Here is a 14401-nt window from a genome sequence, read left to right on the forward strand (position 1 = left end):
ACCGGAAAGTAACACTGTAATCAAGTAGAATAAATCAGCCTGTTGTAGCCAGAACTGCAGACACAAACAGACATTTTTCTGCGATGTACTTTTTTATGTTAGAACCCACTTTGTGATTTATGCTGATGAGAAAAACCTTGCATGCCAACATAGCTTTAAAGGATAAAGCGGGCAACATTCTCGATTTTTGTTACTGTCAATAAATCCCCCTAAAATACCAGAATCAACAATGGCTTTGTCTGTCGCTGACTAAATGGACTTTCCAGTCTCTTGCTCCCAACCCGTACCCATTTTATTTGTAAAAAAAAGGCACTGTAATTAACCCTAAAACAGCTTGGCACTGGAGAGCTTAGCGAAACAAAACACGAGTAAGTTGTGCATTTGTTTGGGATACTATTTTCCAATACAGATTTGATGCTTTAGTGAGTATTTACAGCAGCAGAATGTTGTATGTGGCATTCAGCAGAATCCATGTGTGTCTTATTAATGCTTTATAAATAGTTTTTGGATTTCAGCGGAGGCAGGAGAGCTCCTGTATCTGAAAGGTCACAGGTTTAATAGATTGTGCCTCACATGAAGTCATGTCTATCCATCAACTGACGCGTGGTGACCTTTTTCAGTGTTCAAGACACTAAACCTCAGCTTGCTTCATTACTGTGAGTTGCTGTAGTTAAGAGCATTAGTTCAGTGCTTTAAATTAAATTTTCTTTTCACAGTGCATATTTTACTTTAGAAACTGCAAAGTCTTCTCCTTACATCATGTTATTTATCTTAGTATACTGGCTACAAGGATACACGTACAAAGTTTTCCAGCCGAGTGTAAACAGATTTTTCTGAAGCGATGCCTCTGCAATTCAGTAAACACTCTTAAAGTCTGTTACTGGCTTAGAAAACACATACAAAAGTAATGTACAAGCTTACTAATATAAGATACTATCTTTCTAAGTGCTTATGGTAAATATGGAGAACTACTTTCATCCACAACCCAAAGAGTTTTGTTGTATAAAGCCTTTTGTGGCTCCGGAGGGAGTTGCATGGAGCCTGATAAAAGAAAAAAGAACTGCATTAAAAACTTGAAAGGCCCTATCTAGAACTCTGTAGAAGAGATCCTGCATCATCTGTAGATGTAAAAGGCTCATTCTAGGGTAAAAAAAAAGCAAAATGATTCTTATTTTCAGGTGATTATACACTAATGAAAACATAGTTATGCATATTATACTCAATTTATGTCGTATTCTGTAAACACAGCCCCTTAAATCTAAACACACTGGGCCTTTTTTAAGAGATAAGACCCGATGACTGACTGGGGCAAGTTTCCTCAGACAAATTACCTACATTTTAAACATCCAGGGTAGCTGCCAGTTGAAGCTTTTTTGGGGGGGTCTTCATGTCACTGAGGACCAGTATCTGTGCACATATCTAGTATATTAAATTCTCTCACCTTTTTGCATGCTTTGTGACCGACCCTGTTAGAAAGCTTTTTTTTCCCCCACAGTTTTTTTGTAGATTCAGGTAATTCAGTGCCTCGCTGCTCACACCGCACTAAAAGCCAAAGCTGAATTTCCATTTATATTTCTGACAAAGAGCTGGCAAGATGATGCACCATCAGGGAAAACAAGAAAAAAATCGTAGAAGACGAGAGTCTGTGGAGAGCTGATGTTTGCCGTGTAGCTTCAACAGCAAACATGGTTGTTTACCATTTATGAAATATAACACCAACCCCATATGTATATAGAAGTGGACCCACTAACACATCTGAAGTAGTTTCTGTGAAAAGGTGGTGAGTCGGTTGCTCAAAGATAGATTTTAGTGATACTTCCCCATTTGTCTTGTCCTTTTAGTCTGTGTAGTGATATATATAATCCATTCTGATCACATCCATTATTGTTGAGATGATTTTTTTAATTCATCACCAGCAAGAAATGGGTTAGTTTTCCTCATTTTGCAGTGCATATCACTGACTGAGCCTTGAAATGTTCTGTCAATCACGCTCACACACCTCGGCTCCGCACTCCAGAAACACTGGAAGTCTGTTCCTCTTTGTGACAGCCTTTCATCGTCACTGAATAATGGCATCCCACATAACAAAAAGGTTAATGTGCAATGTGCAGTCTGCTTAATTCATGCAAATACCAAAGAATGCTGTTTTTGTGATTGGTGTGTGTGTGTTTGGTCTTTTCAGTCCTGTGAATGGAGAGCTGCAGAAAGAGAAGTCCTCGTACGTGGACCAGCTGCCAGTGTCTGAGATCATCCATCAGGTAAGAAAACTAGGGGACACTCAAAACACCTGAATAGGCCTTGTGTTGATATAAATAACAGACATTTAAAAAATCCTTTATGCCTCTTGTGTAGGCAGCCATGCACTTGTGCTCCCGTGTTTTTGTTTATTCAAAGTGTGTCCACGCTTGTCCTTTATTTGGACACGGAACATAAAGTTATATGCAACATCCGCCAACTGATTCTTTGTGTCGTTCCCATGGTAACCGCTCTAAGTGTCCCTGGTCTCGGTGTGGAGGGGCCGCCGTGAAATCCAGCAGAATGGATAGGCAGGATTGTGGCGAGGAATTGTGCATTCACCTCATTCCCAAATGGATTGTGGTTTTCAGTCAGGCCGACCTTCACAAATGAACACCTATTCCTCCTCATTGCACCTTTTAGAACATGTGCTCTGCATTCAAAATAGATAGTCTGGGGGTCCTTGTAAGATTTTCTATTATGAGGTTATTAAAAACACTTTCTGTACTTCTCCTTCGACTTGTGCCTCAGAAAAGTAAGGAAGTCACATTAATCTTTGCCACAGGCATTGCTTACATTTGGGATTCAGCGACCTGTGAAACATACTTAATTCTGAGAGTGGACACATTAACGTGACCATCTACACAGTATTATCCTGTGATTTCCCATAACTAAGTACTAATCTTTCAAGATAAGACTGTGCGCTTTCTCTCCACTCACTTAACTGACCATTGATGAATAAAATTCTGTACAACACGTTGCAGGTTATTGTACATCCTACAACCATCTGTTCTCTCTGGTATTCAGATGATTTAAAGCTGCTTTAATCAATATTTTTTTGATTAGCAATTCAATCGATTGGCCACTCGTGGTGATGAATCCACAACCAATTATTTCCCATCTCCACAGTTTCCCTCAAACTGGTTTGGTTTTAGTGTCTTTCAGCTTATTGTTCTGTTTTTTTTTTCAGCCCACGGCTTTCATGTTTCGATTCACTCTCAGCACTCTCACCAGAGTTCTTTTTAGCAGGAGCAGGCAGCTGTTTTTTGCAGGAAAACTTGGGTGAACATAGAACATATAGCACTCAAACAGCCGGGTATTATTCTCATGAGATGTTGAAGAGCAAAATAGAGAGTGAATATTGGAATTGCATTCACTCAGTGGAAAAAAAATACGACTCCAAATGAATGTTACTCTGCTTGCTGATCGCTAACATTTTTTTTACCATGTCAACTGGATGATGATATGTCAGTATTAGGTAACATATGTAAGTTTTATTTAAAATTATTTTGTTATTCTAGAAATTTAAATGCTGTATACTCATACCAGATATGTATTTGACCGTTTGGACTACAGTGTTGATTCCACTAAAACTCTATGTTTGCTGTGCTCTACTGAAGGCTTTCTGTCTGTCAAAATAAATTGGTTGAACCAAGAGCTCAACAGTTAATATTTCAAGTTTTAGGCAAAAGCATGCTTTCCTAAATGGCATGGGGTGTTATCTTGTTATGCCTTCTAGGAATTATGATTTCAAATGAAAACGAAGGCAAACAATTTAATATGATGCTCAGAAAAATGTGACAATTGGTTTGAAACACAAATTTCAAACCTTGTTTGTTTTGTGTTGTTTGAGCCAGAGTAGGATTAAAGCAGCTGTATTGTGGAATTTTCCAAATTCTTATTATTTTACCTTCCCTTAAAGGAGGTAAAATAAAAATGTGACTGTTTTTGATTAGTAAGGAGACACAGAGGTATCAAATTAACTCATTTGTTGAGGATTGATCAGTTTGAAAGACTTCTACTGTAGTTCAGTGATTACAGTAGAGTTGAAGTTGATTTGACATGATGTTTATCTCCGCTTTGTAGACGGATACTAAACTATTGGTGTTGATAACAGAAGGTCAGCTCCAGCTGAAACCAAGTAAGTGGTTAAAAAAACAAACCCTCAGGTCCTGCTGCTGGAAACATCACTGGCAGACATCGACTTTGGTGTGAACAAAGGAGTCACAGTCAGTTGGCCCAGAGAAATGACCCTGACCACAGGCATGAGCTCTGTCAGACGCTTATTGAGTATCGTGATGGGAAATCGGGGTCTCCGCACCCAGCGGCACAATTGATAGCTGAGGACTGCCTCAAAAGCCAAGCAAACCCGGGCCGGTCTCAGATCCGCTGCCTGCTGCTAAGAATTCCCCATAAACGGTGTTTTCAATACTTGCTCACACAAACACCCCATTAAGACTCCGCCGTCTGCTACTTGGCTTCATATCTTAGCTTTCTCTGTCTTTTGTCTCCTTTTTTCTCCTGTCTTTTCATCTTTATCCATCTTTTTCTATTTTTCTGTCCTGTCTTTTCATCTTTATCCATCTTTTTCTATTTTTCTGTCTACCCCCCCTTACTCTTTTTAAATGCACTCACACGTACGACACACGAACATGCTCGTCAACCCGATGACCCCTGCCAGAGATTTCGATTATCGGCTAGCACTCCTGCTGGGTTGAAGATGGGAGTACTGACAGACTGAGTCATCTCTCCCCCTCACCATAATCCATCTGCACTGCAGCAGAATGACCAATGTCCATAAAGCCTATCGACAGCTCTCCTCTTTTTGATTAGCTGTCATCTCGTGCGCACAACTGCTTGAGATATCTTCATGCCACCGTGGCATCGGCCTTTGTTGTTCTTTGATCGGATGCACTCATCTGAAGAACGAGATGTGATTGAATCTCATGAGATTTGATGTCTAAAATATTCCCATGTGGTCTGTGGCTGATTTCAGTTGTGCCACCAACAAAAACAAATCTTCCCACCGCTTATCTTCTAAGAAAAACATTTTCCCATTTGCCAGTAGACCAGGGGATGGCTTGTAAATGGAAAAGTCATCAGAGTGACTGACAGTGGATATATAAGGCTGTGCTGTATGGCGCCTGTATACAAACTTCACCTCTTTGTGTACGTGGGTGCACGTATGTGAGGAGTTGATTAATGCCCTGTCACCGTTGGCAGTTGTCTCGCTGTTGGTGAGAGGGTGAGTCCCTTGTTCCTGCCATCCTCTCTCCCCAACCTCACACATCTCATCACGTTGCCAGCGCCTAATCACAATATGTTCAGTTCTGAAATAACTAGCTCCTTTTTTTTTTCTCCCCACTCTCTTGTGTATTCTGCTTTTTTTTTGCTACCTTGCCGCTGTGAGTCTTGGTCTCTAGCGTCAAATTGTTATTTGTTCTTTTGCCAGCTTAACGGCACACCATATGGCTCCAGAGAATTGAAAATGGAAACGCTGAAAATGAATGCTTTGCCTCCCTCCCATCTCTTGCTTATTCCCTCAGCACTGCAACACTGACATTTGTCAAAAAAGTAGATGTTAGGGGTGCCCCTGTAGCTCACCTGGTAGAGCGTTCTTCCCATGTACCAAGACTAAGTCTTAACCGCAGCAGCTTACGTTTAATTCCAACCTGCAGCCCTTTGCCACATGTCATCCCCCTTCTCTCTCTCTCCTCCTGCCTTCAGCTGTCGAATCAAATAAAGTTGGAAAAGTTCCCAAAAATGGTTAAATACTATTGTGCGTGGATCACAGACCACTCAGACAGCCTCCTCTGTTTAATTAAGTATCAAATTATAATTTGCTTTGCTGCTTTCTTGCGCTCGGTAATTAAAAACATCATCTAGAAAAGAAAAACATGTTTTATGAGAGAATAATGCACCTGCTACTTAAACTGTCCCAGCAACTTGCCGAGGTCTTAAACGTCTAGGCGATACAGTGGAGTGTCCTGGCAGTGCACGCTGGCTGGCTGTTCTGTCATTCGGCTCCGCACAACATAAATTTTCCTGCAGTTTTGACCTTGGAGTGAGAGTGTTTGGCAGGGTGTTTCAGTCCTCCCTCAACGGCCATTAGCATCCTGCATGGCAATATTAATTAGCTCCAATCAATCAGGTGGGAAGCCGTTAATTGATTTTACTTGTGAATTGAATCCGCAACACAAAGCGTTTGTAATGGAGGCAGGCTGCCTGAGTCTAAGTCCCTGTCCTTGGCAGTAGGATGTGAATGTTTCTGTCAGTGAAGGTCAGCGAACACTCTCCTCTTTTCTGCTTCTCTCTCTCTCGTTTCTGTATGGAATATTTTTCTACCATCTGCCTCCCTCATGTCTGTTTTTTTGGTTTCTTTTGTTTTTTCTTCTTTGAAAAGTCAAAGTTAGATAGTCAAAGTCGTTACTAAATTAAATTTAAGGCTGTATCAGTTAATCATTTAAGCAAGTTATTGTGATAACAGATTATTCACTGAAGTAATTTATCAAGCAAAAAAAAAAGAAAATTGGTTGGTAAGTTGGTTTCACCTAAAAAATGTGAGGATTTGTTGCTTTTCTCTGTTGCTCTATTCTCTGTGCATTAATTGGATTTTGAACTGCTGCAATTTGAAGACATCGCCTTGGACGATAGAAACTTTTCTTGAGAATTGTTTTTTTTTTTTTTTCATTTTTATTTTAGAGCTATAAATGGGCCAGGCCAATGTATCATCTGAGATTATCTTAATACAGATGGGTATAAATGTATCAATACATAGGTGGGTCGATAATCTACAAGAAGTGTAAAAGAAAGGCAGCGAACAGTCACTTGGAGTGAGTTTCAGATGTAATCAGTGGGCTGAAAAATATGATATGTGACAAACACAAATCTAATGCAATGCATACAACAGCTCAGCCATCGATTCTACCTTTTTATTAAAGATAATATTGTTCAGGTTTGACTGATGTTGTCAGAGAGGTCTTACAATAACTATGTTTATTACTGAGGTGGTGGTTTGCAATGGTGCTAACCTGGTCCACGTTATATTAAGGTGTTTTTGATATTTTACCCAGCCAAATCACAAACATGACAGTGAAACAAAGCCAACATGGAAGTGCCAAAAGCAGCAGTTCTTGGCCACGTAAGGCTGGCTACAGAACAAGTCAGTCTCCAAAAAAAAACCCACATTAAAATGTCCAACTTCACAGGAGAAATAAACACGTTTACAGCCTGATACAATGACGCTACACCTCTTTGGTCATTTTTGGATTATCCGGGAGGCTGCAGGGGCAGCGGCCAGAGCCACCCAGAAACCTACAGGTGATGTCACGGAGACTACAGTATGTACTGTCTATGACTAGCTCTGTAATAAATATAGTTGAATAAACAGCTTGTGAAGAAAGACTTCCTAACAAGCTGTATAATATTTGCAAAGGTTGAACATGTTGCAGTGCCATTGTACTGGATTGCATTAGATTATATGGTTGGATTTATGACTGTGGGAAGTATAATGATCTTTAATAACTAAATTTAAAGGATCCTTATGAAAGGAACAACAGTGTAAATAATCAGCCTATTAAACTTCATTTGGTGGAAATGTGTAGTTATCACCCTCTCTTCTCCGACTTTATGGAGCCTACTTCTCTTCTATTATCTCCCTCGCTCTCTCTTCCCTCTTGACATATGCTCCTCGATCTGCCGGCTGTGCTGACATGGCATTCTGTCACAGTCCATCCATCTCCCTTTGCTCTCCCTTACCCAAGGGGCTTACACACACACACACACACACACACACACACACACACACACACAGTCAGAGTGACGCACACCTCTTCCTACAATTGTCACGAAGGGTCAACTGCCCCCATTGGCCGAACGCCCCCAGTCATCTCACATGAACATCCCTAGCCAGACTCTGCCTTAGCTCCTCTACTCGTCCTCCTGACATCCACTTTGTCAGCAAGGCTGTAACTGTGTCCAACTCATAACACAGATCTAATGCATGCAGTGTAGCGAAAGCAGGTAGAAGCATAAACATCGAGATTGTGCTGTCTGAAGTAAGTCAGAGCTGTCAGCTCAGTATTCATCTGATGGGACGTATCACTGTCGTCGTGGCTCTGTGTCAGTTTGACCGGAAAACATGGAGGACAACGACTCGAGCATGCTGGCAAATTTAATTGGGATTTGAGGAGATGCTCCTGTTTCAACTAAACTAGAACAGACGGGTTAAAATCGACCCCGAACCTGTGACAGGATTCAGCTTGCGGTTTCAGCGAAAAGTTGGGAGCCTGTTAGCCAACCTGCAAAATGTGTTTTTACAGTGAACATAACCACGATTTGGGCAAATAATAGTTTTGTCAGTCATCTCAGGATGGAAGTCTATTCAAACTAATATCATGGATTGTTGCACAAAGATACGGTCTGTTCAGTTAGTCTGATCGAGTTTTAAAAGTCTAATGCCACCACAGCCTCAGGGTATCTCTATGGTAATTGTCAACTTCACCTGAAATAATGTGGCACTAAATGCTTCTCTGTGTTCGCCACCAGCTAGTATGTAACTGTCTGCCTGCTCTTTAGTGATGTGCAGATATTGTAAAGTGGGTTTTTAGAGCTTCCTCTCTGACAGCAGCTGCCTTCTGCAGCAGAGTTTTGGGCCGAACAGCTAAAGTAGAAACTCAGTATGAAACTCCATAGAGAGATTCAGATGATAACCCCCTGTGGGTTCCTCACATTACCACCGACCCCTTTCACATTGTCATTTTATACATTATGAGTATATAAGAATATAAATTATATATTTTCTATAACTGTTTAAGTATCAATGGCTTAAACAAGCAACAATTAAGTTTAAAGTTAGGAAAAAACATCCTTCGTTTGGCTGAGCAGGACAGAGCAAAACAGGATAACAGCATGTCCGGCTGTAAACTTTACGAACTGAGCCTTGTCTTAAAATATCCCAACAACACAACTCTGGGGATGGAGATGGGCGACTGAAGTGACACAGAGCAGTGTGGCTCATTTCTGTTTACTGCTCTGATGCTCTCGGCTCCAGTGCTGAAGTGAAGTACTTTTGAAACAGTCTCTCTACTCCCATCCTGTGTGATTGACTCTGTGTGGTGCACTAGGATTTTATTACTGAAATATGACCATGATACACTTTTTTTATTTTTATTTCTCTGTGTAGAAATCGGATCCATACATAACACAGATGATGAAGAAAGGCATTAAAATGGGAGTCTTGTTGGAGAAACATGAGAGTTTTAGTGTAGGGCGTCTGCTCTGCATGTGTGCTGTACTGTAACTTGGCAGAAGCCATAAATAATATATTTCTCATAATTATAAATAGGTGGATTAAAAAAAAAACATAATTATATCTAAAGATAAAAAAGGGCACAAGATATAATGAAATGCTGAGTCGGTGCATTAGTCTGAAGTGTTGATTAATAGTTTAACACTCTGCTAATCTGCTTCATTTGCAATGTGCAGAGCTGGTTTGATCATATTTGATTGGCAGTGGCCTGGGAGCATGAGCAAACAGACCCAGAGCTGTCAATCTCAGTTCTGGTGCATACAAGTAGAAGATATCACACTTTTCCAACTTAGTCCAGTGAGAAGAGTGCAGACAAAAAAAAACCATCTCATGCAAAATGGCCAAAAAATGTTCCAACTATTGCAGAAAATAATTGGTTGGCTCCAATCCTTGGTGATAAGAAGTTGATTGTGAAAATATGTTTTCAGAGCCTTTAACTCCGGGCTGTTTTTTGGACTAAACACCCACTTGACATCTGCTTGTCTGATGTCAGACAAACAGGACCAAAATCAGTCTCTTGTCGAGATGTTTCCTGTAGTTTCTTTCGCTCTCTAACAGAATCTGAAAACATTTCTTTATAGTTTGAGCTTCGTGTGTCTCTGCTGCTCGCTCTTTCCACCACATAACCTGCAGCTTGGTTTCTGTCAGACACTATCTACTGTAAATATAATGTCTTGTATGAAAGGATTGGCCCATTTCACACAAGTGATTGATGTGCCACAGCTCATCTCTTACCCCTAAATTTAACTTCAGTCTTTTGTCTTATGATTTCATTTCATATCTGTCTATTGCCGGCCATTATTGGACAATAAAAACAGAAAATACAAGCTAATATCTGCATTGTGAATGCAGCTTTAAATCAAAAGATCTCTGCCTTGGACCTCGAGCACTGACTCTCCCCAACAATAAGCCTGGAGCTCAGGGCTGCCAACATCTTTCTGTCTCTGCTTTAGCATTCTGGATGGCAGTGGAGCTTTATTGATTTGACTTGATTGAGCTGTTAAATAAATTTGGAGTCAGACATAATGCAATTTTACTGCTGTCCTCAGTCCTTCTACATTAGAAATTGAAAGCGTCGTCACGTAACCCGGAGTTTGGATTGAAAAGACAGCCTTGAGAAGATAGTACCCTGCACACCAGTGTTGCAGAGGCATGAGTACACAGTCGCGCACACACTTTCTGAAATTAACTTTTCGCCTCACTTACCAAGAGCTGTTAAACTAATAAGATATTACAATTACAATGTTCACCAGCCAACGTCATTAATATTCATTATTCTAAGAAACATGTAACCATGCCTATTGTAAATGCTATTTCATGAATGGAAACAAGTGCAGTGTGTTACTTTAACTTATCACTGTGGGTCAGGTTCATCATCATCCTTCTCCACAAGCTGAGCTAATGTTGCTTTGTGTAGCAGGAGCATTATAGTCAGCTTCTGAGAAGCCTGTTTGAGACAGAGCCATTCTTTTTCTGTCGTTTGATTGGCTGACGAACAGAGCGCACGGCGGTCAGCACGGGAGATATTTAAAAAAAAAACTGAATATAATTAATAATAAGGCATTTGAATGTCACCGTGTCAGCCAGCGTGCTGGATGTCTTAGCTGCCAAAGACACTTTTCACCAGCATTTGGCGCTTGGTGGGTGGTAATTTCAGACACTGCACATATTTAACAAGCTCCACAGTGTGTGCCAGTCATTTATTTGTACTCCAAAGGGGACCGCTGTACATATGCCACTCAAGCGGCTCTCATAAAAAAAAGGAAATTCAGCAAAATATTAGATGTCCTATTGAATTGTACTGAATCAATTTACGCATAAACTGGAAGGCAGTTTTGGAGAGTAGGAATTCATCTGTTCAGTCGTTCGCATTCTCTTCTGCTGAGATTCAGTGAACGTGCTATCAAATCATAACAATGAGCTAAAAATTTCCTTATTATGTTGTTACTATAAAGAATATGGATTCATACAAATTTAATTTGACACGCACGCTGTATGTTTGGTAACTTTGTATCTTGTTTTATGGCTTTACTCAGAGTTTGTGGGTAATACTGACCCTGGTCTGGGCTTTCACACCGGCATCTAATGCTCCAGGACCTGTCAGTCTGCTGTCAGCTCGGCTCCAGCTCCTGCTGCAGTGTGTGTGTGTGTGTGTGTGTTTTGTGTCAAGCTGATATGGATGTACTTCAGAAACAGTAAATGTACACTGAATACTGTAGTAGCTCTCAGACAAGCTCGAGAGACACAGATCTTTTAAGTATATGTGTAGCAGCTTTACTGTGCTGAATGTCGTTCTAAGACAGACTCGGACTACGTGCTGTGTGTTCATCCTCTTTGCCAAGTCTCTGGGTTTTGGCTTTGGGGGAAGCCTTTACTGACTGGTGATTTCTTGACTGGTTAATGGCAGCTTGTGTAGCGAGGGATAACAGACATTTCTTAAGTGCGTCCTCGCAGCCTATCTATAGCTTTGTCGCCAGTGGAGGAGTTAGGAAGATTTTTTAGAGGTTAAATCTCATCTCTCCACAGAATATTGCTGCCGCATTAGCATATAAATGTGCTCCTTTGTGAGATGCATGTTTAATACGGGAGAGATTTAAAAGTATAATCATACACAAAGTGATGATGTGGCAGTGAATGGGACAAACACAAGACAGGGGAGGTGTACTGATGAGCTTTACCGCCCGCTTTTTGTGTGAACCTTTGTGTTTGTGTGTGTGACACAGCAGATAGTGTACGTAAAGTGTGTGAAGAGATAAAGTGAGTGTATATGTGATTCTGTGCCTGCATGCCCGTGTGAATGACAGAACAATCAGCGGTGGCCTCAACAGGAGAAATATACACACTATTACTAACCTCCTCCCCCATCTTCACCTCACCTCACCTCCCCCGCCCCCGCCTTCTCTCCTCAGAAACCAAAGCAGAAAGACTGGCATCCTCCTGATGGCTTCATCCTGGGCCTGTGGACTCTAATCCTCCTGGTGTTTTTCAAGACGTACGGCATGAAACACCTCAAACACATCTTCTGAGACGTCTGTGTTTACTCTACGCTGGATACCTGAGGACATCAAGCTGCAGATCAGGAACCTCCTCTGAAGTGATACTGGAGGAAGGATGCAGTTTGTATTTTGCTGCAAATGGAAGAAAGATGCATGGCACCGTAACTGCTCGGTGGGATGCAATTGGTGCATTTTGTTTTGTTGGTTTGGAAGATTGCTCTCTATTTGTGTATTATACCAGATGTCATGTGAGAAGGGACAAATACTTGAATACTTGAATTCATGCATCATCATCATTTTTTTTTTCAACTTATATTTATTTTATTGCGTCAAAAGTTTTGTCGAGTCATTCCGTAATAATAATTGCATTGATTTGGTTAAAAATGCACTGAGTTGAGTCCGCAGATAAGAGTCTAATTTATTTTTGAGAGCGTGCTGCTCTGCATATTTTAGCAGCAGCATTTTTATTTAAGTGCCACTCAGAACGTCTGCCCGGTCACAAAAAGAAAATGTGGTCACGGGGGCTGGCTGATTGGCTGCGAGTGGGCTGTGGAGAGATTACTATTTAATGTCTCCCTTGTCCATATACATTACACCCCTTGACCGTCATATCACGCTTGTGAAGGATAACAATCGCACATAATCCCATCTCACATGATGGACCCATCCACTTTCCCATTCACCAAATTGCCCTCCCTGTGGAAACATCCATTAGCTCCCCAGCCGTGTACTGCGCTGATTGTATTCTGGGTGATGGACAGCTATTTCCCCGGCCATTCCACGTCTCACACTACAGCTACAGCGATAAGTGAGTGATAACCCAGTAAGCCGCCGGCCGTCCCAAATGAATCTCCTCTGTGCTGGGACGTGTTTTCGTCCTTTTTTTTCCATCCCCTTTCTCCCCGTGTTAAACCACTTTGCATTAGACTCATTGTTGTGGGGAGTGACTGATGCTCAGAGCATATGGATTGAACCCGCGGTAGTTTATCTTTGCTCCTTGGCGTTAGGACCCACCCATCGGGGTGCTCGCTGCCACTCTCCCTCGTGGCTGAAGTGGAAAATAGATGGAGTTGGAAATTGAACCATTATGTATCAGGAGGCAGCTGCTGCGTCAGCCACCGAGTACGTTTTCTTAGAGGCTACATTATTTAGACTAAAACGCTTCCCCGTTTCTTATTATACTTGTAATCTTATTCTCCTTTCCAGAGAGAGCAAACTCATTTTGTTTCCACAATTTCTTGGATTTTGAAACCTTAAATAAAGATAAAACACTGGAACAAAGGAATTCATTTGCATCTTTATCTGCCTGTTTTATTATTTTACATTGAGTTCTCTTAATTACTCTGTAATGCTGCTTTAAAATCTCCTTTAATGTTATAACCCCTTGAAGATATGTCTGGCAGAGCTGAGTCTAAGCTTGCTTTATACCACAAAAATATCCTTGAAAGCTGTGCTTCTTGAGTTAACTTCCACACCTGCTCTGTTGTTTTCTTACTGGAGGCATTTCAAACAATCCAGGGAGGTTTTTAAAATGTTGTGTTCTTTCTGTTCCAGTCTTTTATTTCAAAAGACAGAGCAGCAGTTGGATCCAAGCCTCGATATACAATCAGTGTATATCAGGCTGGCAGCAGATACAAATTGAAATTAAAGCCACCCGATCTCAGATGGATTTGTTTGTTCTTAAACCCACTTCAAAATTGACTCCATCTCCTCTACGCCTCTCTCTTGTTCCTACTTCAGTGCTCGCAGATGGAACTGAATATACTCAGCCTTTCAGTGCGGCGATGTACTCCCGCGACTCCTCTGTCACTATGGTTTCCCTATGTTAATAAAGATCTGCGTCTGTCTTCCGTCACACCTGACTTGGTGGGGGGAAAAACAGTGACAGGACAATATTAGAGCAGCCATCTCCAAAGAGGCAGAAAGATCTCTGGTAGCAGAGTCAAGGAGAATGCTCTGAATATGTCACACAGGTTGTTCAAACAGCATACAGCAGTGAGCGCACACACAACATCGACATTAGCCTTATGTGGCAGCCTGCTAAATTTAATCATTTATACACAAACAAACAGAAGCACAC

General features: G+C 41.1%; 1 protein-coding gene across 1 annotated transcript in view; it reads left to right on the plus strand.

Moving 5' to 3' along the window:
• Positions 1-13606, plus strand: part of pigk (phosphatidylinositol glycan anchor biosynthesis, class K) — a 28139-nt gene extending 14533 nt beyond the window's left edge. The window contains exons 10-11 of the mRNA XM_019253601.2: positions 2183-2258; positions 12235-13606. Of these exons, the coding sequence (XP_019109146.2) occupies positions 2183-2258; positions 12235-12351 (193 nt within the window). The 3' untranslated portion in view covers positions 12352-13606. The remainder of the gene's footprint in view (positions 1-2182; positions 2259-12234) is intronic.
• Positions 13607-14401: the final 795 nt, after the last annotated feature.

The sequence above is a fragment of the Larimichthys crocea genome, chromosome II, assembly GCF_000972845.2.
Source record: "Larimichthys crocea isolate SSNF chromosome II, L_crocea_2.0, whole genome shotgun sequence".
Classification (NCBI taxonomy): domain Eukaryota; kingdom Metazoa; phylum Chordata; class Actinopteri; family Sciaenidae; genus Larimichthys; species Larimichthys crocea.